This window comes from Indicator indicator, chromosome 18 (genome assembly GCF_027791375.1).
Source record: "Indicator indicator isolate 239-I01 chromosome 18, UM_Iind_1.1, whole genome shotgun sequence".
NCBI classification, from domain to species: Eukaryota; Metazoa; Chordata; class Aves; order Piciformes; family Indicatoridae; genus Indicator; species Indicator indicator.
The window spans coordinates 3,377,205-3,404,789 of NC_072027.1; the positions used below are offsets into that span (position 1 = coordinate 3,377,205).

At 55.2% G+C, this 27,585-nt stretch overlaps 2 protein-coding genes across 2 annotated transcripts in view; both read right to left on the reverse strand.

The window, feature by feature from the left end:
- FLT4 (fms related receptor tyrosine kinase 4) overlaps positions 1–9,801 on the reverse strand; it is a 57,936-nt gene extending 48,135 nt beyond the window's left edge. Inside the window, exon 1 of the mRNA XM_054389357.1 lies at positions 9,384–9,801. Coding sequence (XP_054245332.1) covers positions 9,384–9,801 — 418 coding nt within the window. The remainder of the gene's footprint in view (positions 1–9,383) is intronic.
- Positions 9,802–14,381: 4,580 nt separating this feature from the next.
- On the reverse strand, positions 14,382–19,135 carry LOC128972981 (zinc-binding protein A33-like). Its single transcript, XM_054389128.1, has 6 exons — positions 18,863–19,135; positions 18,206–18,301; positions 16,310–16,543; positions 15,883–15,902; positions 15,037–15,152; positions 14,382–14,928 (listed from the first exon to the last, which is right to left on the reverse strand). The coding sequence occupies exons 1-6, from the start codon at positions 19,133–19,135 to the stop codon at positions 14,384–14,386; spliced, it is 1,284 nt and encodes a 427-aa protein (XP_054245103.1). The 3' UTR covers positions 14,382–14,383.
- Between the last annotated feature and the right edge of the window lie 8,450 nt (positions 19,136–27,585).

Genomic DNA, 27,585 nt, shown 5'->3' on the forward strand with positions numbered 1-27,585 from the left:
AGTTCAAGCCCCCCTGCCATGGGCAGGGACACCTCACACTACATCAGGTTGCTCAGAGCCACTTCCAGCCTGACCTTAAACACCTCCAGGGATGAGGCTTCTACCACATCCCTGGGCAACCTGTTGCAGTGTCTCACCACCCTCATGGGGAAGAATTTCTCCCTAACATCCAATCTGAATCTACCCATTTCTATTTTTGCTCCATTCCCCCCAGTCCTATCATTATCTGACATCCAGAAAAGTCCCTCCCCAGCTTTCTTGTAGCCCCCTTAAGATATTGGAAGGCCACAAAGAGGTTTCCTTGGAGCCTTCTTTTCTCTAGACTGAACAGCCCCAGCTCTCAGACTGTCCTCATAGGAGAGCAGCTCCAGCCCTCTGATCATCCTCGTGGCCCTCCTCTGGGCACATTCCAACATGCCCCTTCTAATAGGGGCTCCAAAACAGGACACTTCCACTAAACTTCTGCCCATTGCTGCCCAAGCGCCAAGCACTGCAGTGTCTGAAGGGACGATGGACAATTAGACCAAAGCACACCTGACTGGGGACTCTGCTCAGGCTAGGTCAACTCACTGCATGAGTGCTGGTTTCTGCGGGTGCTGGATGCCATCACCTCTGCTGGATGTGATTTTCCTTGCTGCCATCACTCTGAGCTGACAGTTTCCAAACCTGATCATAAGCCATAATTCATGCCCAGTCTCCTTGCCTTGGTAAATACCAAGATTTACTGTCGTCAGGGGAAATATTGACTTGACCCTCACTTTTGCCAGTGTTCTTTTTTTTTTAGGTCATTGTACCTCACATCCACCTCAGCAGATGCCAGCATTTCAGAAATGGGGAAAACAAGTCACAGAAGGAGAGCCAAGCCTGGAGCTGAACCTCACAGCGCACCTGTGTGTGTCTGCAGACATGTACACGCTTCCCCCAGCCCACATGGGACCTTCCATGTGTGTGGAGTAAAACTGGAGACTTTTCCAGGCTCTGCTACACAGTCCTGCACTTTCTGTAGCTTTGGGGGTTTTTGTGGGCAGCACATGAAACCAGTAAACATTTTACAGGCTTCCCTGCTGCAGAAAGAGCTCACGTGCCTCTGTGATTTAGGGCTCCAAAACCCTTTGTGGGTTTCCTGAACTTGCAGACAGACCTTCACAAACCTGTGAAGCCACTACCCAACTCCTGGCTGGGCCCTGTGGGGTCTGCTAAACCCCATTAAGCCTTGCCAATGGCCAGAATGGGGAACCCCTGCAGGATGGGTGCTCTGTGTCCCCGAAGAGGAAGGGCATAGTGACCCAGGTGGGAGGTCTTGCTGCCCATGGCTGCTTACTGGCTGCTCAGCAGAGCCATCATGAGCTTGCAAATTCCTTATAAGCTTCCCACATGACACAATAACCCAGGGGCCAGATCCTGAAGCCATTTCTTCTATCTTTACTCAGACCAGCCTCCACTGAAGTCATTGAGGCATTGGCCTAAGTACAACAGAAGGACTTCAGGATTTGGCCTAGTAATAAAAACTTCCTTCCTTTGTCTACTGCTCACTCCACATGATCCCACTACCTCCCAGCCTCCTCCTGACCACGTCTCCTGAGGCTGGGGCCATCAGTTGTTTGGTTGTTGCTGCCCTTTCATTTTACCCTCTGCTGGACCTGTGCCTGTTCCCTCATGCAGCTGCAACCTGCTGAGGTGGAGGGAGCTAGGGTGGGTGGCAATGAGGAGGGCAGATCGTGGGGTGAAATGCAACCTGTCAGAGGGGCAATGCCAGTCCTAGTGGCATGCATGTGTGCAGACTCCACACAGGTTGGGAGCTCAGCCATCACGTCCCCAAAGGCAATTCCTTCCACACCTCTTTGAGGATGGAGTATCTCCAAAAAGCCTTTCTCTTCACCAGAGACTGTAGAGCAAGTTCCTTAGGCTATACACTAAACTTTTTACGTGATGGGGACTGGGTGAGAGGCTCCTGCCCAGGAAGGGATCACAGGAAGTTAACTCATCTGGACGCAATGGCGACTATGCATCATGCTAGGAAGTGACCCCATAAGAAACACAGAAAACTTTAACCAAGTAACTTGCAATATGAATCTTGATGCTTTTTCTGCCTTAGAATAGCCAGGAGGATGCAATCCCCCACAGGTACCTCATCCCCAGCATGGTCATTCAAAAGGTGCTCTGGGGTTTGGGGCAGGAGCTCCTGCTTCCCTCCCATGTTTACCAGCCTTGCCCACACCTGTGGCACTGTCAGAGCAATATTCAAACACAAACAGACTGACACAGCAATTCCCCTCACACCAATCCCTCTGCCTGTACCACTTGATGACAGAAAGCAAACAGAAAAGGAATTTGCACTTAGCTGAGGTGAGAAGCATTTGAGGTAGCAGCATACTTTGATGACCTAAGCCTCAACCCTGCAACTCACTGATGCTCAGGTATGTGACCAGAGAAACAACTCCTGTGAGTTCCCTGCTGAGGTCTTGCAGGGGGATTTTTAATATTGCTTAGCTAAAGCTGAAATGGTCAGACATGCACCTTGCAGCTCTAACCACCCTAGAGGACACACAACTCTCTGAGCAGCACAGGACCAGTGACCTCACTGTGTGAGGCCATAATGTGGCTTTGCACAGGCTTGTGTGAGCCCTGTGCCACCCAGCTTGGCTGAGCCAGCTCACCATGTCTCACGCTCCAATGCAGAGCACAGTGATGCCAATCTGCATTGCACAGCAGAGAGTCCTGTTAGGGCTTGCTCTCTAAAAAATACACTCACTGTACATTCTGCCCTTTTAAAATACATTAATTGCCATGGAAACAATGCTCTTATTGGGATGGGAGCAGGCTGGTGGCCTCCACGGATGCAAGACAAAAATCAATGGATACATTGAAATACAGGCTGCATTTCTGGACCTTTTGTGGTTTTGGGGGCTGGTCACAATGGGCATGTAGGAGAGAACGTTTCAGACACTAGCAAGATGCCATCTTCTATGGAAAGCAAGCTGGGGGTGATAAAACATGCAGCAACATCTCCTTTGCAGTGTTTTTCTCCTCAGTCAAAGCTTCCTCATATGAGACCTGGTCCAAGTACTGATTGTAGTACTGGAGCTGGCCATCACTCCTAGCTCCTGATGAAGCATCCCTTCATTTCCAGTCGTTGGTGAGTGGAAAGACTCACCTGGTCTCAGACCTTGGCAGGGTGACTTTGCTCCATGCCTCCCCTCTCCCTATCCCTGGTCCTCTCCACCAGCTCAGATGCTTCACTAAAATGACTCGACGAGTGCCAGTCTAATATCTCTATGAAGATGCCATCGCTTTGTGGCCTCGAGAGCCTTTCCAGTAGCTCTGAGCGGGGCTGTACACAAACCAGCACAAAGGGAAGGGCTCTTGCAGCTGCCCTCGAAAACCCAGTGCAAAGGGCAGCCCCGGTGCCCGGCACTCCCCTCCCGGTGAGGAGCAGCACTGCCCTGCTCCCTGCCGTGCCGCCCATCATAAAGGGGTCCCTGAGCTGTTATCAGGCAGTGACAGTTTCCGCCATCAGATTCCTCCTGTCCGTCAGGAAAGCTAAATAAGGAACGTCGTTCAGGCGGCTGCAGGAAGAGGGGAAATGCAGGGACATCCGGCCCAGCTGCCAATTTTTCCTTTCCCATGAACCACCGCTGACCTCCACCAAGGGAGAACCTGGACACCCAGCCTGGCAGTGGCACTGCTCCTCTTCGCTTAACCCTTCCCCGGGGGATGCCCCGGTCCCCAGAGCCTGCCTGGGTGGGTCGCCTCGCCGTGCCACACAGTATGGCCATGGTGGGATGGGGCATGTGCGCTGCGCCACTGGTGCTGGCACGGCAGAGCGAGGCGGGCAGACTCGGCACACCAGCTGGCACTTGCCCAGCCAGCCACAGCCACGGCCAGAAGGCTTAACCCCTCCACGCCTGCACGTGGGTGGGTGGTTGCACCTTGCATGGAAGCAATGGATCCTGAAAGCATCATTGAGCTGCTCTGATCACCTTCCTCTCTGCATCAAGACCTCGAGCAGGGCTGAGCTTATTCTTTTGCTTATCCCTCTGCAACCGAACTGGGCTTTTCCAGGCTCTGCTGAGAGCTGGAACCAGCTCTGGACTGGCTGCTGCAGACAGGTAAAACCTCATCTTCTTTTTCTCTCCACTCACTCCAGGGCTTTTCCCATCAGTAACAAGGGATAAAGATCAGAAGGGTCTACAACCTACTCAGCCCTTTCTTGGGCTTCCCTGGTCAGGCCCTGGGGTCCTTGCTGTCTTTCACTGCACTGAAGCAGAGCAGGGACACAGCAGCCATGTGGTTATTGCATACTCAGAGAAAGGGAGACCACATCCCTTGCTTAGAGTACCTTTTGCCTTTCCCCACCACCCTGTTCTCTGTGTTTCCCCAGTTTGGAGACTTTTCCTGACCCTCTAAACCCACCCTCCCTCATTAGCACATGACGTCCGTCCCACGGCACCTCCAGGTTTGGCCCACAGAGTGTGTGTTGGAGATCCTCACCCTGGAAGGAGGGGTTAGAAACACAGCAAGAAAAACAATTCACACGTGGGAGAAGTTGTAAGGTGAAATTCAAGTCACTCGCTGAAACCTGTTTCTGCTACCTCAGCAGGGAAACGACTCCAGGAGAGACTCCCTGCTTAATATCCTCAGCTTATAAAACTTAGTGGGAGTTTCACCACCAGCTGCAGCAGGGCCAGGTCTTCACCCTCCTTCTGCTGAACTTGTACCTAGAGCAGGGGCTCAGCACCAGCAGCAGTGACGCTGGGCTCTGAGGCTCGTGCCTCCTCGCCGACTTGACCAAAGGCCATCTCTGCTTCCACCGCTCTGTGCTAACAATGAGGCACCGCAGATGGGCAGCAATGTGTGTGCCGAAAACATCAGAACTGTTCTGACCAGAGAGAAAAAGCCCCCTTGGGACCCTCTCTTTTAACAACGTGAAAAAAGAAACAAAGGTCTGGGATAGCCAGAGGCAATAAAAACCCTGGAATTAATTTAACCACTCACTAGATGCCAGTGCAGCTGCAGCAGTATTTCTTTTCTTAATGAAAAAGAAAAAATAACTCCAGCTCTGGTCTCCCCAGAAGACAGTGGCATACACCAAGCATTCCCAGTCTGCCCAGTGGCATCCAGCTGGAGAGGGACCGTCTGGGTGCTGTGTGCCCAGCTCCCTGCTCGCCCAGGTGGAGACTGCAGGAACTGCCAGCACAGGGGTAGCTGCAGCAGCTCAAGGCAAAACATAGCACTGGGCACCTCTTGCCCTCAGTCTGGGGTGGGAAAGGGGTCTTTCAGTTTTAACTAACCACCTGTGGATTTTTTCCTTGCAAACCCGTGTATTTTTCTGTGCACAACTGCCCATGGATCCAGGCAAAGGTTTATAGCACCCATGAAGCCCATGGTGAACAGCTCCATCACTGCACAGTGCCATGCAGCAAGCCAGTGGCCTCCCACCACACTGCATCCTCCCAGCACAGTAACCCCCCAGGAACTGCCTTCTTCAGGCAAGTTGTGGTTTTGCAGCCCTGGGTTGCAATGCCCCAGCCCCTCTTTCCCGAGGGAAGAGCCTGGTGATGTTTTGTCATTCCTCACATGGAAACCACGAGTCTTGCTCCTTCATTCCAGCTCCTCACCCTCCATGGGTAGCACAGCCTATGGGGTCCAGCCATCACAGGGCTTTCTGCTTCTCCCTGTGCCTGCAGGACCCCCCAGGATCCCCATCACTCCAGGCTTACTAGAGCTTTTCCCCACCACTGGATTTAAATACACACCACCACCCCCAAATGGGGGTAAGGGAGCACCCCCACCTTGCTCCTATTGTTTGGGTCTGTTTCAGTCCAGCAGGCTGAGTGCAAATATGCCAGAGAGATGGGGGCAGTTTTTTCAGCAGGGCCTGCTGGACAGGAAAGGACAGGAGTGATGGTTTTAAACTAAAAGAAGGAGATTTAGACTAGAAAGAAGGAGGACAGTTTTTACACTGAAGGTGCTGAAACACTGGCACAGGTTGCCCAGAGGAGTGGTAGATGTCTTGTACGTGGAAACATTCAAGGCCAGGCTGAACAGAGCTCTGAGCAACCTGATCTCGTTGAAGATGTCCCTGCTCACTGCAGCAGGGTTGGACCAGATGGCCTTTAGAGGCCCCTTCCAACCCAAATCGTTCCATGACTCTATGATTTTTGAAACACCTCTGCTGAGCCAGCTTGAGTGGCTGGGAAGAAGATGGGTGAGATGGGTGCTGTCTCCAGGGCTCCCTAATGCTGCTGAGGGGTGGGCAGACCTAGGGACACACTGAGAGTCCTCTCCTGCTTGTCAGCCACACAAAGCAACCTCCTGAGTGCTGTGGATGCCCCGTGTGGTACTGGAGAAACTGCTGCCTGGCCATGGCTCCCTCTTGCCGCCGTTCCCGTGGGATCCTGCTCTCCCTTTCCCTCCCCAGGAACTGCTCCGGGACGCTGAGAACAGCCTGTTCCCTCCTGGCTGGCTGGGAGCACCTGACCTTCCCACGCCTGCCCTGGAAAATACCACACCAGTGCAGGGCCAGGAGACATCCCAGGACAACGATTACATGTGGAGCAAGCTCAGAGGAGAGAGGCAGTGAAGTGGAGTGGGAAACACCAGAGACAGCCCTCTCCTGTCCTGCCAGCACTGGCAGGGGACATTGTGCTGCTGGGGGAGTGTCCCCCTGACCAGATGTCAAACTGAGCTCAGCAACAACCACCCCTGGCTGTTTGTGCAGGCAGTGAGCTGCGTGGTGGGCTGCTCAACCCCAGGGTGGTAGTTGCAACCCATTCATCTGGAACTGGAAGGGGGCACAAAGGCCATGGGCTGCCCTCTCCCCAGCAGCACCTCAGGGACCATGGGCTGCATCCCCCCCATCATCCATCTCCTCCTTGGAGGCCTTGGCTCTGGTTCATCACTAACAAGCGATGGGGTTAAGCCAGAGCAGGGTTTGCTGTGTGCTCACAAGCACTGCACAGAGGAGTGTTGCTGAGATGCCTCATGTTTAGTGCCTGCAATAAAAGAACTGCTTCAGACCCCAGCAGAGAAGGTGAATGTTGCTGCTGGCACTGTCAGCATGGGGCTGTCCGAGCACCCAGCCGGGGAGGTCCCTGTGATCTTGGAGGGCAGGCAGTGGCAGCCAATGTAATCGGCTCAGGTCCTACACAAGCACAGGCCCTTCCCTCACACAAAGGGCAGACACTCTTCAAAGCGGCATGCTGGAGGCACCAGTGGGATGATCTGGCTGTGGGGTGGTCAGCACTGCTCTGTGCCCAGGGCACGGCGGCTCAGGGAGTGCATGCTCTCATTACCACCCACAGAGGGTTACCCCAAGATGCCCTGGGGTGCTGGGGTGGAGCCTCAGCTTGCTCCCCCATTTCACTGCCTGCAATGAGCAGCTCCCCACTTCTGCTCCATCCTGGAAGCACTGCGGAGCTGGGATGTAGGGAGACTGTGCTCTCACACACAGCATCCTTTCCTAGTGCTGGCCTGTTTCACCAAGTACCAAGGTGCAGGAGCAAGCAGGACAGAGCCAGAAGAGTCCTTTCAAGATCTTGAGATGACATTTCACCCTGTTTCTGTTTCACTGGAATAGTGTCACACCCCCATTCCTACTTCCAAGGGGAGCAAATACTTGCACCCAGCTGGAATTACGATTAATGAGGAATTTGTGGGTCCTTTACACACTGACAAATTGGTCTTGAGTAGAAAAGAAAGAGGAAGCAAATCCCCAGGGTACAATCCCCAAGTTGAGCCTCAATGGCCCTTGGTCGCTGTGCTAATCAGGCAGCACTGGGGAGCTTCAAAGCTCTGTGCAGCTCTGCGCTGCCAAGGCCCACACATCACAACCACGCTGGCCACGGCCTCCCAAGCACTGCTCCCTGCACCTCCAGGAGATGAAAGAACCTGAGACAGCTACACCACGCTTTATAAACTGCTAACAAGAGACCTTTGAACAGCTGCAGCTCCCGCTGCGATGCCACCAGCAGCAGGTCCCTTTCTGCCTTGCCTTCAGGAGCTCCTGCTGAGCTCCAGCAGCCCAGTGGGTCCTTTAGCTCTGTAACACCAGAGCTATCAGCAGTATTTTGGGGCAGAGCAGGTTGACAGTGCCACTGACAGTGACGCTGCCCATACCAGACCCCTGTGGCCAGACCTGCAGCCTCCCGTGAGCTCACTTCGATGATGGCAGCAAACGCCGTCAGCGACGGTGAGTCACTGAGCTGAGGCTACAGAAAATTCTATTTATGCTCCCAAAATTCATCTCCCTACATGCAGGCTTCCAGCACCACTAACTTGCTGTCAGTCTCGCTCCGACCTGGTCTCTCAAACTGTGCAAGGCAGGAGCTTCCCCAGGTGGAAGCTAGTGGAGCTGGTGCCCCATCCCCACTGCCCTGGCAGCTCCCTTCCACCCAGCTCTGCTTAGCCCCACGGTCACTGCCCTCTGGAACGATGTTGCAGCCCCATCTCTGCTATGGTCCCACATCCACCTGACTCAAGCCACGACCAGGGTTTTCACTTGATGCCCAACTGCCTTATGCCCCAGAAGCACTACGGAAAGGGAAAATATTCCACCAGGAATATTTTGTCACCTTTGGGTGACTTCCCAGGCAGACCAGTGACCTCTGGGAGACGGAGGCTGGATGACACCGCATGGACCACCGCGTTGTCGGGCTTTCCTCCCCAGCGCGCTGCCTGGCGCTAACAAATTAATGACTCCCAGCATGAAAAAATAAACAACCGGAGCAGGGAGCCGGCCCCGGCTCTGCCCTCTCGGCCGGGAGAAACCCCTCCTGGCAGAGTCCCATGCGGATTGTTCCTGCTCCCAGCCAGCACACCCACGGCAGGGGCACGACGTGGGCTGCCCCGTCCCGTCCTGCCGGTGTCACAGCCGTCGGGAGCACCCGGGAGGGCATGTCCCCGTCAGGGGTGGGGACTCCGGAGCAGGCTGTGTCGGGGCTGGGGGAACCCACGGCGGGCTGTGTCGGGCACCGTCAGGGATGAGGACATCGGGACAAGCTGCGGCCGGGGATAGGAGACCTCGGTTTGGGCTGTGTTGGTCCCTGCTGGGGCTGGTACAGCGGGGTGGGCTGTGGCGGTCCCGGTCGGGGCCGGGGCCACTGGAGCAGGCTGTGGCGGTCTCCGTCGGTGATAGGGGACCTCAGGACGGGCTGTGTCGGTCCCCTTCGAGGATGGGGACCCCGAGGCAGGCTATGTCCGTGCCCACCGGGGATGTGTGTCCTCGAGGAGGGCAGCGCCGGAGCACGCACATCCCCGCCCGTGATCAGGGAGGTGGCGGAAAGGCAGTGCTGGTCCCTGCGGCGCCTGGGGGACATGCGGGCGGCTGCTCTGGGTCCCGTCCCGTCCCCCTGGGGCAGCAGTCCCCCATCCCCGACACTCACCTGCCTCCGAGACAATGCCGAGCCAGAGCCAGAGGGACAGCGTACAAACTCTCTTCATCTCCGGGGCTGCGGGCAGGTCCGTGCGGGGCGGCGCGGAGCGATGCGGTGCGGAGCGCCCCGCGCCTGAGCTCTGCTCCCGCCGCGCCCCAGCTGCGGCGGCAACGCGCGGCGGCGGAGGGGGGAGCACCGAGGCCGTTTCCTTTTCCTCCGCCTGCCCGGGCCGCCCGCCGCCCTCCGCCGAGCACCGCGGGGCGCCGGGCGGGCGGCGGGGCGGGCCGGGGCGGGGCGGCAGGCAAAGTGAGGGGGGGAGGGCACCTGCGGGTCCGGTCACCGCCGGGGGTCCTGACTTTCTGCACCTGTGTGCCTGTGTGTATGGGCGTCCCACACCTGTGTGCATCATCCCTGCAGCGGGGGCCATGGGTGTCCCACACCTGTGTGCGTCATCCCTGCCCCACGTACACACAAACACCCCCACACCTGTGTGTGTATCCCTGCGACCACCCTGCGCTCTGCACTCCTGTGTGCACCTCCGTACGTCCCACGCCCGATGTATGTCTGCATCACCCCTCAAATGCCCACAGGTCTCCCTTGTTGCCGTGTGCAGCAGAGGGAGTGTAGAGAGCAGAAGGGATGCACACCAACCCCCTCTCACAGGGCTGTGCACACACCTCACATCGGCATACACATCGCACATCTGCTTGCACGCACCCCTCCATGCCTGCGGGCACCCCCCAAAGCCTCACACCTGTATGCATGCCCCCCACTCCTTCCTGAGCTCCCCCTCTCTCCCCCTAGGGCACACAGAGTCGCACATGTGCTTTCTCACACCTGTCTGCACATACTTGAGGCCCCCATTCCCACCATTCATCTGTGCCAGCAGTGTGGGACAGCAGTGTTGCTCCCAGCAGTCACCTGTGGCACATCAACCCCTCCCTGGCAGGTGTCCGTGCACACGACTGTGGCTTTGGCAGCCCCATGCGTGCCAGTGGCGCTGCTCCCCCCCCCCCCCCAGTGCCAGTGGTTCTGGCTCAGCGCAAATCGATGGTGAATGCAGGTGATGGCAGAGCTTTGGGGACAGAGTGGCACAGCAGGCACAGCCCTGCCAGCTGCCTGTGCACCCAACAAGTGCTGAACAGATAAACTAACATGGCCCCACGCTGCACCCCAGGGGGTTATTAATTATGCACGCTTGCAGACAGCGAAGAAAGAGGCTGAATGAGAACCATGTGCTCGTGGCTTCAAAAAGGCATGAAAACTTCTCGTGCACTCAATTGCTCTCATTGCCAAACCCATGGAAGAAATCACCCTGTCCCTCTACCCAAGCCCTCAGAGGGACTTCAAGCCATAGAGTTTATTTCACCCAGCTCCTTCTAGCCCATTTAATGAGTTTTTAACCCTGAGAGTGCTGACTGCGTTGCTTTCCAGCACACTCATCTTGGACCACCTCCCTCCTTCATCCCGAAGGAGCAGAAAGCAGAGGTGTCCCTCCATCCCAGGCGGGTGCCCAAGACTGCAAGTTTCTGGAGAGAGATTTAAAAAACTAGCCGTGATGAGGAGTCAGAGATGGGGACTGCACCAAGGAGCAGCACTGCCCACTGCCGTGGTGTGAAGAGCAGAGCCCATGGGATCAGACCCCTCCCCAGTGCAGCTCTCTGCCATGGCAGCCTACCCACACTGGGCACCACTGTGAGCATTGGGGGCATCGTCAGAGAGATGAGCAGCGAGGTGGTGAAGTGTGGATAGTGACGGAGGGATGAATCACATCACACTGCTGAGATGCCGGATGAAATGCACAGCCGAAGGGCTGCCTGGACAAGCCGAGTGCGAGAAGAACAGAGCCTGACCCGGCAGCCCCAAAATCAAGGGATTTTGGCATTCTCCATCCCTACCAGTCCAAACGTGGCAGTGTGCAGGCGGTGGTGGCCAGGACCAGCCCGTCCATGCTGCCATCTAACGGCGGGACCCCGGGCAGGGCTCCCTCCGCCACAACGGGGAATTTTCCATCACAAACACAGGGTGACTGTGGGACCGATAGGACCTTTCCATTGTTGGCGCTCTGCGAAACAAAAGGATCTTATTTTAAAATCTTGCCCTGCTTCCAGCACATGGCGGGGGGGACCCGTGGAAGAGAAGGCTTCCCTAAAGCACGGGATGAAAACACGGACACTGGGCAGGAGCTGCCAGACACTGCCCAGCCCCAAGCATGGCTATGGGAAAGGCACACTGGGGTGGTTCTGAGGACACCCAGGGACAAAACAACGACGTAACCTGCAAGGAAAATGGAGCCTGGTCCTGGGGGCAGAGGGTGAGAGTCAGCTGTGGCAGGTGCAGAGACTAAATGATGGAGCAGAGAGGGGTGCTGCCTGAACGCAGGGCCAGGGACAACCTGTCACTGCATTAACCCCCACCCGCGGTTTCTACTCCACAGTGCTCAGATTTAGCAGGGAAATGTATTTTTCAGACACCATTTCAATATTTTGTCACCAGGCTAATGCTGCATGTACAGCAGCTCAGCACAGCTACTTCCCCTCACATAGGAACTACCATAGGTGCTGTGGGCAGGGTAGGGGCTCTGCCTGCCCAGGCATTCCTGCCAGAGCCCTTCCTCACTGGCAGGGCCAGGTGAGGACATTATACCCTGAAATGCCACCACACACAGCCCAGCAGCAGGAGGAGGAGGAAGATGCTTGCCCAGGGATTTGGGACCAGCAGGTCTCACTGCTCTCCAGCTCTGCCTTTGGCAAAGGGAAGGTGTAGGAGGTGGCAGCGATGGCACTGGCACACGTTGCGGCGCACTGCTGGCAGCCTGTGCCACCAGAGGGGCCCACGCCGAAGCCTGGCTCTGCTCCCTGCCTGCCAGCTCTGCTTCCCCTCGCACTTTGGGGATGGCTGCCTGCTGCTGCTCGATGCTGCTTGCTGCTGCCTGCCCTCACTTGCCCCTGGTTTGAGTTAGGAGTTTCAGTCCCCCAGCCACAGCTCCCTGCTGCCATCAATCCAGCCTCACCTCCCCACAGAGGCTCACACCCCTTGCAGGGGGTGACAGTCCTGCACAGAGCAGCATTTCCAAGCCAACAGCTCTTTCTTCTCCGTTCTTTTTTTCAGGTGAGGCTTTGATAAGACAAGGCAGTAGCTGGGAGTGAGGGAGTCCAGCCCAGGAACTCAGCCAGGAAAAAGCAGAGTTCAGTTACCAGCTAAAGCCCAGCTGAGGACAAGGGGGGAGCAGAAACCCCTGACATCCCCTCCCAGCACACCTCAGCCCCCAGCAAGGCTGTACAAAGCAGTGGCTTCCCAATAGCCAGGTCTCCTCTGCAACTAGCATCAACCCCAAAGCCTGCAGAACTCCTGCACAGGGGGGCAAATCTACCTGTATCTGGCATGGGTCAACCTCCCTTCTGGCTGAGTACAAAGTCTTCTTCTGCTGTGGCACAGGCATGAAGACACCTTAAAACCAGGAGTTACAGCAGAGCCCAGCCACAGCACACTATAGTGGTGGAGGACAGAACAGGGGAACATCCTTCATGGCACCATGGGAAGAAGGGCCTCTTGTACTGTTCCTGCTGGTAGGGGAATGATCAGTGAAGGACCTGCTTTGACAAATGTCCCCCTGCCCAACTGTGGAGCTGGAAAGCCCTCATGCCTGGCCCTTCCCATAGCAAGGAAAGCTGAACCTCTGCAGAGGAGGAATGTGCAGGCTCCAGCTACCACCAGGTGCTGTGCAGGATCAGGGTAGCTCTGGCCTCTGCTTTGACCCTGGACTGGACATGAGTGCAATAAACATGGCAACTCCACACACCTCAGGTGCTACCATCCTCCCTCCCTCCCTCCCGCACATCACTCACACCAGCCAGGATCTGACCCACCCCAGCACATCCTGCCTTGTCAACTCCACAGACTCATGAGCGAGGCAGGGAGAGGGGCAGCACAAACCAAAGCAGCCAAACCCAGCTTGAAGCCACAGAAGTCCCAGGCCACTCTCCTGCAGGAATGGTGCTGCCAGTGGGGCTGACAGGCAGAGAGCCACCTTGAGGATGCCTCCTCCCAGCACCAAAGGCTGCCCAGGCATGAACTTGGTCTGAAATGAGACTTCGCATTTTTCATGCATACAATGCTTGAGAGGCAGCCAGGCCACAAGAGGCTGAATCTTAACGCTGAGCCTCAGACCAGGGCTGGGCTCAGATGACCCTCCTTACCCCACTGGGCTGCCAACCCCCACCTTTGTATCCAGCAGCCTGAGACAGGAGGGTGAACAAAAGACCAAGAGCTGCTGGAAGATGCGCTGGGAGCAGTCCAAGGGAAGGGCTGAGCATGAGCAGTGTGTCCTCCATGCCTCCTCTGCTGCAGGTAGAGGGAAGGAGACTGGGCTGAAGCAGGGGCTGTTCTGGGCCCCAGGGTGTGCAACAGCTATCCCCCCAGCACACAACAAAGAGCAGGTCCAGGAGGCAGAGGTCTTTCTAACGTACTTTAATGGTGATTGTGTAGAAAGGAGGCAGCAGTAGTCACCAGGCTGTGATGGGTCCCACACCCGTGCACTGAGCTCCCTCTGCTGCCGACCCGGAGCCCTTCCCTCAACCAGAGGAAACTCACCGATGGAAAGCAGCATCAGGAGGCACTTAAGGGTGCTCTGGGACCACTGCTCAGCTCCACGGGGTTCATAGGTGGGAGCAGGGAAGGACAGGAATTGCAAGCAGCCTGCAGCCTCCTCCACTGTGGGCATCAAACCACGTGCTCTGGCATAGAAAGTTGTTCCTCAAGAGGTGCCAGGCACCTCCAGGAATGCTGTGCAGTACCCACAGCCATGGCAGAGAGAAGAGAGGGCAGACAGGAGCTGGAGAGACTCATCCAAATGTTTTCTCTCAAAAGCAAAACAGTCCCTCCAACACCCAACAAGACAGGTCCACATGTGCCAAACTGTCTTCCACCACAGCCCCAGGCAAGCAGCCAGTCAGTATAGACAAGGAGCCAGGCTGGTGCCCCCAAAGCCCCCTGCTCCTCCTCCTCCCTCACAGGTTCAGGTGGCAGAGGCGCATGGGCTCCACGTTGTCCCTCCCATCGCTGAAGCAGGTGCTGAAGAAGGGGCAGTACCTCTCTGCAGAGACCTGGTGGAAGGTGAAGAGGTGGGACATGTCCTCAGCGTCGAAGAAGGCAACAGTGCCCTCCTGGCAGTCCAGGAAGACCCCCACTTTCCGGGGGGGCCGGCAGGGAGCCAGGCGCACCCAGGGGGTGGTGGTGGCCCAGTACTCAGTCCTGTTCCGCAGGCGCAGCGTCCAGTAGCCATTCTCTGGGCACAGCTTGACCTTCGCTGCCCGGTCTACAGCCTCGGCGGCCACCCCCAGATCCCACTTGGTTTTGCTGCCCACCCAGACTTCCCAGTAGTGCTGCCCACTGGCAAAGGTCTGTGAGCCCAGGACATTGACGCACTGCCGGAAGCGCCGGGGGCTGCTGGGCACGGGCTGGGCTCGATCCCGCTCTGTCACTGCTGTCAAGTCTCTGGAGAAGACCAGGTTGGGGTGGGCTGACTCGGGGTCAAAGGTGAGCGGGGCAGGAGCTGCGGGGACAGCGAGCACGGCGTTTCACCAGCTGCACAGCGCCTGTGCAGAGCATCCCCAGCCCTGCCAGCAGCCTGCACATCCAGCCCTCACCCCAGTCAGCTCACCAGGGCAGACAGACTGCAGCATCTGTCTCCAGAAGATGTACTGCAAGGGGCCGCTGCGGCTGTCCCTGTAGCGCTCCAGGTCAAAGGCAGGCTGGGTCTCAACACGCACCGAGGGCCTGGGGTGGAGAGAGCAGAGTTCAGCCCCTCTGCTGTGCAAGGGCCAGGACTGCAGCAGGCTACCATGCACAAAGGGTGTGGTCAAGAGGAGACTCAAACCTCCCCAGCAGCTCCACCCGATGCGGTGCCACCTGCAGCGTGGCAAGTGGCTCAAGGCAAAGGTATTGTGGACTGAGACAGGTCTGGCAGCACTGCTCCTGGGACAGTGACTCCTGGCAGCCCAGCACCCAGACACAACTCCTGCATGGGTGAACAAGCCAGGCCTGTGGAACCAGACTGTAGCCACTGCAGCCCCCAGGGAAGGAGGCAGGAAACAAGGATTTGCTCCCCTGTGGCAGTTCTGGCCCTCAGCTACTCGCAGCCTTAGCCAAATCTCTTCCTCTGGGTCAGTTTTGCAGCTGAATTGCAAGAAGCTAAGAAAGGACAGGTAGAAGTCAAAGCACCCAAAGTCTGTGGCATAAACCTTACTCTCACTTGCAGCACGCATGGCTCTTGTACCCATTCCAAACCAGCATGTCTCCTCCACCCACTCTTCCAGCCCAGCTCCCTAGGGAGAGCACCCAACACATGCTGGGGACCAGCCCACACCTAGCACAGCACCAGCAGCTCACTGAGCAATTTGTGATGTTTTTAGAACTTGAGATAAGAGGTCTCCCCTGTGTGGTTCCAGTCAGGGATAGAGATAAGCTCCTGGAAAGGCAATCTGCTCCCTTCATGCCAGACACGTACCTGATATCCAGGCTCTCCACCTGCAGTGAGGAGCAGAAAGAATTAGCAGTTACTCTCTGTAATTCAGATAACTGCACACACAACCTCCCTGTCCTGCCTCCTCTTGCCATACAGGACAGAGGGAGAGGAAACCAACTTGCCAGGACCCCTACCCTGAGGGAAATTACCTGGGCACCAGAGCCAAGGCAATTTTATAGGGATGACAAGAGGAGGAAGGCTTCTGAGAGCCCCCACATCTGAGAGATCACCACATCCACTGTGGCTATAGCCTCCAGAATCCATGGGATTGGGTAGATGATCTAGAGAGGAAGCAGTGAGAACAACTTCCAAGTACAGCCTGGTGCTGTCACTTCGGACTCTCCCCATCCCAAACTCGGATCCTGAAACATCCCTCAGCCTCCCATCAGGGTCAGCCGAGCACACTCACCTCCAGCAATGACACTTCTTCCACCTTGCTCAGGGTCTGCTCTATGTGCTCTATGTCCTTCTGCAGCACCAACATTCCCTCCTCCAGCTGGTGCACATTCTCGTGCAGCTGTGCCAGCAGCTGCTCTTCCTTTTCACCCAGCTCTGCCAGCACAGCTCTCTCCTCTTCCTCCAGGATCTGATGAAGGCGGCCAAATTCTGCCCGAATCTTGAACCTCAGCTCCCCAGACAGCTTCTGAGCAGAGGGAAAAGGCAGAAGATTAGTCTGACAGCTATAACACACAAGCAGGTGCAGGGGATGGCTGGGCCTGTTACTTTGCTTACAAGCTCTGGAAATTTCAGTGTCCCAGACATACCCATGACTTTCTGGATGGAGAACAGGACACGAGGACAGCTTGCAAGGTTGCAGGGGTAGAAAAACCCCTCCAAAACCAACCAAAAGATCCCTCCTCAAGCTCTCCTGGTGACTCAGTCATCCAAACTAGAAATCCTTGCACACAGCCACAGTGGGAACCCACAGCCCTCTCCACACCACCAGGAATTTGCCTGTGTGCAAAATTGGAGCTCTTCTGCTTTTTGTGGAGCTGCAGACTCAGCTGTCCAGGTTAGAGAGGATTTATTTCATATCATGCTAGGCCCTGGGCAGAGCTGTCTGACACTGGTACCTTGCTCTTTTTCTCCAATGCCTCCACCTCTCAGGGCTCCTCTCTGTACAGGAGAGGTAGGGGAGCTGCACAGACTAATCTCTGCAGTTAAGGCTGGTAAAACCACATTCAGCTCCTTTCAGAAGTCACTTTTTTTCCAGTTGTTTAGTCTGCCAGCCAGCCTCTTGTGCTCTCACTGCCTCCCAGCTTCTTTACAAGAGACAGCCAATGGCTTTGTATTTTCCCAGTCTTTAAGCTTTTAATCTCTAAGTGCAACCTTAGCCCTCATTATTTTCTTGAGCTGTACTTCCTGAAACGTACATCCCCTTCCACCAGGAGGAAACTCCTCTCCCCCAGGGCACATCTGAGGGCTGACCAGCAGGCACGGCACCCCAGCCTCCCTTTGCTCTAGCAGGTGCTTGTGCTGACACACCAGAACCACAGAGGATGTGCTGATTTGAACAGGGAGGCTGTGCAGTTTGCTCCTTTACTCTTGAAACACCTCCTTAGCTCTTCCACTGCAAAAGGCTATCAGCTGCAGGTGCTTACTTCCTAACACTTCTCCATTAACCTCAAAGGCCTATTCCCAACCTGGCAGTGGGATGGAGGTATGGAACAGTGCAGGCAAGGGGATCAGAGTCTCTGGTCAGAAGACAGTCTCCTGTCAGGTTTACCTCACTTCCCAACTAGTTCTGTTTTGCTCCTTCCTTGGCTTTTAATACTTTTATGTCACCCAATAAGGAAACACAGTCAGCTTGTTGCTCCACTGATCAGTGACCATTAGGCAGCCTGCTGCCACTTGAGTCTACAGAGAGTACTTTGGGCTCCTCACATCATCTCAGAGCTTCACAGTGAATCCAAACACAGTCCTTGTGACAAGTCAACAGCTCTCTGTAGCACCAACGCTGTTGCTGACCCAGCTCCTTCAGTTTTGCTGCCACTCCTTCAGACACAACAGGATTTCAGAGCTTCCAAGAATGGCAGCACTGCAGGGCTAGAAGAGGCTGCTCAGCTGACAGCCCTCACCACTCATCTGCTGCACTAACACACCTGCTGAACACTGCACTGAGTGCTTAATGCCTCTTCCCAAAGCCTCTGCTCAACATTCAGCAGCCAGGGGCTTTGGCCTACATGCTGAGGAATTTGTTTGGCTCCCTACACCTTCATCTGGATTTTTTACAGGAAGCTGAGCTGAATCCTCTCCAGACACCAACTCAGAGGGTGTGCAAAGGGCAGCTGCTGCAGGGCATTACCGTCAGGCTGCAGATATCTTCCTGTGCCGCACGCTTCTTCCGCAAGAAGTTCTCCATCTCCTTCTGCCGAGCCTGCAGAGCATCTTCCAGGTGCTTCTGCAGGAATCAGGGAAAAGAAGGTGGAGAGACCATGTCAGTACTGTGATTCAGGGTCAATCCCAGTTCCCTCAGGACAGCACCAGAGGAAGATGCAAAGGAACTTCCTACAAAGGCACTAAGGGGAAGCAAGCACCTGCTGCAGTCTTGAGAACTATTTATGTGTGCACGTAACGAAGCAAAACGACTTTTGAGAGTGGGAACTCCAGCCTGGGATATCCATTTGCACAAGTTTTAAACCTTGTGTGCTGTGACCTGACTCGTGCAGGGACTGACTCTTCAATCAGCACACCCAGCACAGGCAGCCCTTAACCACAGCTGCATGGGCTTTTTGCAAGAAACAGGGATGCTGTGACAGAAGGCAGGCAGGGCAGTGAGGGAATGCAAGAGAAGAAAGCGTCTAGCAAAAGGGAGAGGGAACGAATCAGGAAGACATCGATGCCATTGAACTCTTGTCAGGTGACCCAGCAGGGGAACCAACTGCAGGAGGGGCGGTGGGCTTGCGAGGGCTGCACAAGACTCACATGGCACTTGTCCCCAACCCGGGCAGCAGCCACTCACCTGCATCTTGTGCCGGTGCTCCGCAGAGCCGCAGCGCCGAACCTTCTCCACCAGCCCTGCCAGCAAGTAGTGGGTGCGGAACGCCCGGCTGGGGAACTCTCGACGGCACTGGGGGCAGGAGGGGACGCGGGTGCAGCTCTCCCAGTAGCCCTGGATGCAGGCCTTGCAGAAGTGGTGCATGCAGTCCAGCATGACGGGCTCTCGGAAGAGCTCGTAGCAGATGGCACATGTCAGCTCCTCCCGCAGGCTCCGGTCCTGCCTCCTGCCAGCCATCCCTGCTGGCACACACATCCCACTTTGAGTTTCCCACAACCATGAGCCCACAATTCTCTTCCCTCTGAGCTAGGGCAGCCTTCGACTTCTTTGGGTGCTCTGTGGCAGGGTTTGGTTAGCAGACCTTGGGCGGGAAGCACAGGAACTGCCCAGGTGGCACACTGGGTGTGCCCAGCTCTGGAAAGCCCCAAACCGCGGGAATTACAGATGAGCCTTGGCAAAGAACCAAACCCTTTCCAAAGTCACAACTTTCTATCTACCATTACTTCAGCACAACGACTCACGGGGCCTAACATGGCCTGACCCTACGTGCCTGGCAGGGCCCTGGGAAGAGGCCACTTGACCGAAAGGCAGTACCCTACAGCCTAGGCAGCCTCAGGCGAAACCCCAGACCCCGGCTACAAGGGGGTCCAGCCCCCACCTAACAACAGTCCGCTGCACCCCCCCCCGCCTATACCGCGCACCTGGACACCCACCGTACTCTAACCCCCAAATCCTCCCCGCTGCGCCGCTCCCAGAGACGAACTTGGCGTCTCAAGCCCGCCCCGCCCGTGGACTGACGTCCGACCCCACCAATCGCTGTGCAGACGAGCGCCGCACTCCGCCCTGCCCGTTCGCTCATTGGATGGCAGCCGGGAAAGGGCGGGGCTTCAGCACGTGACGTGACCGCGTACGCGCGGAGCGGGGGCCCGGGAGAGGGTGCGCGCGGCGCAACGGGGCAGGTGTGGTCCCGTTCGTCCCTGTTTGTCCCTGGCCTTGTGTCCCTGGTCCTGTCCCGCTGCTGCATTCAGCAACGAGATCCTAAAAATGAGCCCCATGGAAAAACCTTTCCCTTCTTCCCCAGTTCCCCTTCGACAGAGGTCTAAAACTGGCTGGAACTGAGCAAGCTCTGACAGGAGCTTCAGAGGGAACTCCGAGCGATGCTTTGGGACAATCAGAAGGGCTGCGGACTTGTTAGCAAAGTAAAGAAGGGTTTTCATCCTTGAGTGGTCACCTGATGGTGACTCCTGGGATGTTGTGGCAAGTGGCAAACGCTGATGGACGTGTGAAAAATCACAAGAGCTTTCAATACTGGAAGTAAAAGGAAATAAAAGCAAAAGTAGGGGGGCACAAGGAGAAGCAGCAGCTGCACAGGCCGTCTGTTTCCTAACTGCTGTTAGAACATCCCCCAATAAAGGGCAATGTGCTGGGCACTGTCCACCTACTGCCCTCCTCCTGCTGCTCTCTGTTTTCTCACCACTAGAGAAGTGCAACTCAGAAAATGCTTCACCCACCCTCACTTTCCTGGCTGGGGGATTTTCCCAGGCTTTCTCTTGCCCTGTGCTTGCTCACTGGCACACAGCTGCAGCTGCCCTGCTTGCAGGTGCTGGCCTTCCCCTTGTCTCCCCCAACCCCTTGGGGTCACACACTCAACCATAGCCCCATGCCGAAGTTTGGACCTGTGAGCATTGCTGACTACAGGAGGAGCAATCGGTCCTGGGGGATGCTGGTAATGGGCTGGTTAGATGTGCCCCAGCCAGCCTCCTGCAACCACCTGTGCACAAAGCAGCGATGAGTTCCCTATTGCCCTGCAGAGCCCTGGAGCAGGCAGCATGAATGCTGGACTGTGTGTGGTGGGGTGGGGTGGGGATGACCCTAGGGAGAGCTCCAGGAGGTGCCCCTTCATCCTACCCCATCACAGACACTGGTGTGTGGCATGTGGACATAGCGTGGACAAGGTAGGAGGATGTGGCTTGCTGTAAATGTACTCTGAGGCCTTTGTGTGGCCAAGCAGGTTGGATCCATGGACACCAACAAGGTCAGGCTATACCTCAATATGCAGCTAGCCCCAGCACAGGACCTGAGGCTGGAGGACTGGGGGCTCAGGACCCATTCCAGCCACTGAGTGAGGTAAGGGTTGGCTGCATCTTCCTGCTCCAGTCCTTGTAGTGTCTGGGTGTTGGGGGACAAGAAGCACTTGCTGGGCAGGAATTGTTTCCAACAGGCTGAACCTGCTCCCATTGCTGCCCTTTTCTCTTCCCCACTGCACAACTCAGTCCCTGTCATGGTGACACTGGGACCTAGGGATGACACAGGGATCCAGGGATGACGAAGCAATCTCTGCTTAGCTGTGACTTAGCTGTGACAAGACCTCACTCCCCACCTTTATGGAGTTTTGTGTTTTCAGTAGGCTGGATCTCACTGAGTGTACAGGCTGGGACTTGCTGGGGGCAGTGACTGGTGCCAGCCAGTGTGCTGCAGCTGCTGTGCAAGTGGGCAGTGTCCACGCAGCAGGAGAGAGGCTGGCATTAGGTGTCATCCTCCTGCCATGCACCAGCTGGCTTTGAGCTGGTGGGGTCTGGATGGCAGCTGAATCATTTGCTTAGATGCATCCCCCTGAGAAGGAAATGACTTTGTCATCCCTGTCCAGCCTCTGATCTGTTGGCTTTCCCCAGGAGGCATCATAGCCTATGCATGGACACACAAACAAAGCAGCACCAGCACTCAGCCCAGGACACACAGCTTGGGGTGAGCCAGGGTGCTGCTCTTGCAGATTGCAGCACCACAGCTCATTATTTGTGTGGCTCTGCACAGAGGTAAAAGCATCAATAATTGCTTCTCAGCAGAGATCTGGAATGTGCTGTGAAAGGTTATGTTTCCCCAGCAGCCTGAGCCATCAGTGCTGGGAGATGTCCCTGTGAATCAGCATCTGTGCTGCATTCAGAGAGCTCATCCCTCCCTGCAGGGCTGGTTACAGAACACAGGGAGCTAGTAGCCTGCACCACTACACACCCTGGGGCAGCTGCAGGTCTGTTGCTGGGAGCTGAGTCCTTCTGTATTCAGATGACTGAAGATTCACCCTTAGACAGCAGAAACCAGCATATTTACAAATCCATAAAGTGTCCCTTTAGGAAATGAAGCACTGGAGCAGACTGTTCTGTGTCCCCAAACACTTCAGTAATGGAATAATAGAGCCTGGGGTTGTTTAGCCTGGAGAAAAGGATGCTGAGGGGAGACCTTGCTCTCTACAACTCCCTGAAAGGAGGTGAGGTCAGTCTCTTCTTTCAAGTAGCAAGTGATAGGAACAAAAGCAAATGGTCTCAAGTTGTACCAGGGGAGATTTAGGCTGGATATTAGGAAAAACATCTTCACCAAAAGGGTTGTCAAGCCCTAGAGCAGACTGCCCAGGGCAGGGGTGGTTGCCTCACCATTCCTGGAAGGATTTAAAATATGTGTAGACATGGTGCTTAGGGACATGGTTTAGTGGTGACCTGGCAGTGTTAATTTTACAGCTGGACTTGATGCTGTTAAAGGTCTTGCCCAACCTAAACAATTCTGTGATTCTACTCTGTGAATTTGTGATAGCTCAGCTGATGATGAACCTCCCCAGCACCTTTCCTGTTATCCCCAGCTGAAGCCTGGTCCTGGGATGCTGTGCAGTGTGAGCAGCAGGAGCATCATTCCCCTGTGGCACTGGGCTGGGGCTGTACCAGCAGACACCCTGCCTCTGGGGTTGGCATGGGGCTGTGGGATGCTGCTCTCATGGGAGTGATGCTCTGCACCAGGGCATGGCACTGACAGCACTGCAGGGTGTCCTGCAGCACCCAAGGGAGCCCTGGACCTCCTGATCTCTTGACTTATTTTCCCAGATAACTCCCCTTGCTGCTGGCAGGACCAAGAGCCCATGCAAAATTGCTCATCTCCATCTGCGCAGGTTCCAGCTGCAAACACAGGTGCTGGAGCCAGAGGAGGAGTGGCATCATTTTACCATGCCCGGAGCTACTCCAACAGTGCCAGAATGAAGTTCTAAGGCAGAGATGTCCTCCTCACAGCCATTGCACTTTCTGGGCCGTCAGCTAGGAGGTCTAAAGCTAACAGTGAGTGGCAGTCATTTCCCAGTGAACACATCTCCCTTCTGGGGTTTGGGAGCACACACCCCAGCGTCCCCTGGTCTCGAGTTCCTCTCTAAGTGCTCCTGGCATCTCCTCCCTTTCAGCACTCACTTCAGTTGGCACTCCAATGTTTTCTTTTCCTTTTTTTAGCATATTCCTCTTGGGAGGCTCCAAGCTCTGGGCTGGGACCTGAGAATGCTGTGTGTGGAGAGCCTGATTATGCAGTGGGGAGATGAAGGATAACATGGATCAGGAAGGGGCTGGATGAGAGCTCATGGATTGGCTCCAAACCCCTGCGTGCAGTAATGATGTATTCTTGGAGCTGCTTTCCAGAGGCACTGGCTGGCCTTGCAGAAGGAGGGGGATGAAGTGGGAAGTGCAGTGGGTCTAGCTGCCAGAGGTCCTCACCAGACCCCCTGCAGTGCCCAAGTGGAAGGGGAAGAAGCTGCTGATTCATGGTGCCAGTGCCTTGTGTCACCTTTCCAAACATGGGCAGGAAAGCTCAACAGGGGTTGAGAAGCTTTGCTTTTTGATTTCTCTGTTGCACTTTGGTTTGAGAACAAATACACACTGAGGACTTCATTCCCTCTGGATCCTGCTCCCTGCCTGAGCGATGCCTAGCTGCAGGGTAGAGCAGGGGGCAGAGGAGTAAATTGGGGCTGGAGCCCTTGAGTCCTGCAAAGGTGACTCCCACCCTCAGGGGGTGACTCCTCCTTGCTGGTCTGTGCCCTGCTGCACTCACCAGCCTGTCCCTTGTGGGATGGAAATATGGAGACAGGGGATCCTCTCATCAGGGTGAGCTGGAGGGTTTGGTGTGTCTGCAAGGGAACAAAGAACAGCAGCACTTGGCAATTCCCAGCTCAACTGCCTACCGGGATTTGAAAGCCCACATGTGGGAGTTTGCTCACAAAAACTATCAGCCCTACCCTCTGTCCTTACCCTGAGACCATCAACAGTCCTTATTTCCACATTTCAGAGACTGAGCTGAATGAATCTGTTTTATTCCACCTGCTGATGTGGACAAGCCCCAGGGGAAGGCCTCTATGGGGATGAGAACGGGTCAGCTCAGAGCCACCCCTTCTTGCTGCCCACAGCATCCCTGTCCAGGAGGGAGTGTGGTGCTGCTAATCCCCAGATTCCTGGCATCCCTGAAAGCAGGCTGAAAGAGGCTCCACTTCAATGGGTTCTCCCCTGTGCTGACATGAGAAGGGAAGAAGAAATGGAAAGGGGAAGCAGTGAGCGAAAGGAAACAAGTGAAAGGAGAGCTGGGGTGAGCCAAGGTAACAGCTGCATCACTGTTGGTGGATATTGTGCATCCCTCTGTGCCCTCAGCAGCAGGGACATGATTTAAAGGCCCCAGTTAGAGAAGCAAGCAGGAAATGAAGCAATGGTCTGAGAGATGGTATCTTTGGACAAACAGCTGGAGGAGGAGGGTGACCAAAGGGAAGGCCATTATTTGCCAGTATTTTTTTTCCCCTGCTGTCTTACCAAGGGCAGAGCCTTGTGCTCTGAAGGTGTTTGAATGGCCACAAATACCCCTGTGAACTGGGCACCATGGTCCAGAGAAGGGCCAGATGGAGATGGTGAGAGATGGTGAGCAGGTTCAGACCACCACAAACATGTCACAAAAGGATGCAGGTCAAGTAAGGCCAGTGGTCTACAAGTTTGTGTCATTTTGTCCCTCGTGTGTCCAGGGGCTCATGAAGAAGGATTGGGGATCAGCATGGACAAATCCGTCTCCTACTACATGGAGGGAGGAAGTTTGCACCGCAGGACTGGGACATTTCTGAATCTTTGGATGCTGCATGGCTCTGGGGGCACTGGGGCTGCAAGAGGCTTTAACCTGTAGACCACTGGTCACAGCATGGAGGAAGCAAGTCCTGCAACAGGCACAGGGAGATGAACGCTGCTTAACCATGGTGATTTTTTCTGGGGATCCACAGTTCCTAGGGACCAAATTCATATGGCTGCTGAAATTTTCAGCCCAGTTTCCCTCCCCAGGACTTCTCATGTACACCATTACAAGCTGGCCTGTGTGATCTGACACACTGGGATGTGAGATTCCCCATGCCATGCCTCCGGGCAGCCAGGAATCCACATTTGCATTCCACCACTGTCTGTCAACTCTCCACGTCCAGGTGCCAAACCCAGGAGGTTTCTGCAAATATTAACATTTCTGCCTGCTGCTTGTTTGCCTGTTTATTCTGAGCTATGCATGAAACCCCCCTGATATTCCACACAGAGCACAGGGCTTGGCCAAAACAGCTTTGTCCTCTCAGTCTTCCTGCACTGGGTCCCATGGCTGAAGGATGTCCTGTAACACTCTTCACCTGCACTCAGACGCCTGGTTCATGGTGAGACTGTTGAGCATTCACAGACCTGCTGAGCTGCCTCTGCAGGGGCCTGAAGTATTTGGATTTTAAAATATTTTAAAAAATGTTTCTGACCTCATCTCTGTCCAGCAGGGAGGTAGGAGAGGTCTTCATGAGCTCACCATACAAAAATGGACAGGCTTGGCTACTCAAAGTGCTCGAATATTTTGTCAGTTAGCATCCACATTCCATGGTCAGAACACAGCAGCCATGAAATCCAGCCCTGTGGTCACACCACATCCTCAGACTCCTTTCCCCTGGGTGCTCTGAAGCTGTTTGCTGTATTCATTATTTGCATTAAAGTTGTCCACAGAGCCCAGTTCTCTGCAGCACCTCATGATGTCACATATGAAAGCCTTCAAGCCCATTCAGCATAGGGGGAGAGAATTCATTTACCATCACACAGCCTTCAAAAGCCAAGGGATGATTGTGCAGAAGACCTCAAAAGAACAATATCAGGTTATACAGCAGGGGTTATCTGCCATAAATGTTCCCCCTTGCTATTAACTTTGGCCTTTGCTATCAGAGAAAGATGCAGATGTGCTCCAAAATCTCACTCATTTTGGAGAAATTCAGACTCATCACTGCCTGCAGCTCACCAGCCTTCTTCCTGGAGGCAACCTACTGTGACCCCCAGCAGGATTTATAAGCAGCTCTACCTTTCCCCCTTCCACTTTCTCACATAGTGAAAGCTGGAGCCTGAGCATTACCAAACTGGCCACCAGAAATAAAGGGAAAAAATCTTCGATTGCCATTGAGTGAGAAAAGCATCTCCTTTAAGGAAAATCACTAAACTGGCTATATCTTTGTTAAAACACCTGGAGGATCCTCAAAAAGATTTTCCTTCTGGAGCTGTCACCATAAAAACAAAGGATGCAGTGGGGCAGAGATGAGCCCTCAGCAAGCACAAGGTGCCATGCCCAGCCACGAAGTCAGTGGCCTCAGGTGATACTGAGGATGAGGAGCAGGCCAACACAGGTATGAAGGAGGAGCCCTTTAGCCCCAAGGAGGGGAAAGGATGGGTGGTCAGACCAGCATGGTCCTGGAAATACTGCAAACATTTTCTGCCCCAGTCCTGGTGTCTGAACTGGTGAGGCTGTGGCGTTGCTTGGTCAGGAGCTTGCTGCTATCCCAAGCCCTGTGCTGGAGGTGTCCTGAACAGCCCCAGGGCCAGGGCCACCACAGATGGCAACCAGGCTGAAGCTGAGTCCAGAGGCAGGTTGGTAGCCTTCAGGAGGTTGCATCATCTGCAGCACAGTGAACACTGTGAGCAATGATCCTACCATGGGGATGAATTGATCTTTTTCAGAGCCCTGCTCTTTGCTCCCTATTCAAAGTTCACAGACTGATGTATTTGTAATAGGAGCTAGGCAGGCTCCTTCCCCCTCCTTTTCGAGGGGAATAAGTCCAGGACAGCTGTCAAAACAGGGAATAACCCATTCTGGAGACATGGCACCAGGGCCTCTGCCACGTTCCTCCTTTCTCTGGCTACTAGGACTGCCTGCACTCCTCTGCTTCACTCTGCAAAATGATGGTGAAGCACAGTGCTCTGGTCCTCAAATGAGGGTGTCATGGGAGGCCACACATCTGCCCAGAGTCAATGTCACCCTGCAGGGACACGAAGCTGAGCACCACATTTGGAAGCCCTGAGCACTGACAGAGGTAATGCTGCACAAAGCCATATCCGCCCTGGCACCTTGAGTACCCTTAAGGCCTGAGGAGAAATAAGTCTCTTTTCCTTCCAGCAGGAAAAGGCTTTCAAAGGGGTTTTGCAGGCTGCAGAGATTCTCCTCCCTCATGTGTCTGGTCCGAGCTCCTCAGCAGAGGTGGAGAGGAAACGCAGCTCCTCCAATAATGAATTGCAGGCACGCGCTCCCGGAGCAGTTGCTTGGAAAGTGTCCCGCATGTCTCGTGCCAGATTTGCTGGCCAGGAAAGCTCGGTGGTATTAGCATGTTCCAGTTAATTAGGGTTGTAAGCCGCCCTTTTCATCGCCTGGAAGAGCTGAAGGAAGGACGAGCCCCGAGCACTGCCTTTATAAGGCTTTGTGCTTTCCAGCACCGTCTCTGCTTGGCTTGCGCTTGCTCCGCTCTTACCCTGGGGGTGCTGCTCTGGCTCCCGGGGGACTCGGTGTCAAACCTATCTCTCAGTGTCAGATGGTGGCTTTTGAGTCTATTTCTGGGGAACATGGAGCCAAATGCATTCCCA

Bases quoted from the DNA above. Each gene is read 5' to 3' on its own strand.
- LOC128972981 (XM_054389128.1), bottom strand. From the start codon at position 19,135: ATGGCTGGCAGGAGGCAGGACCGGAGCCTGCGGGAGGAGCTGACATGT. The intron at 18,302-18,862 runs GTGAGTGGCTGC...TGATTCCTGCAG, and splicing joins AGCACCGGCACAAGATGCAG to AAGCACCTGGAAGATGCTCT. The intron at 15,153-15,882 runs GTACGTGTCTGG...TCTCCACCCCAG, and splicing joins GTGGAGAGCCTGGATATCAG to GCCCTCGGTGCGTGTTGAGA.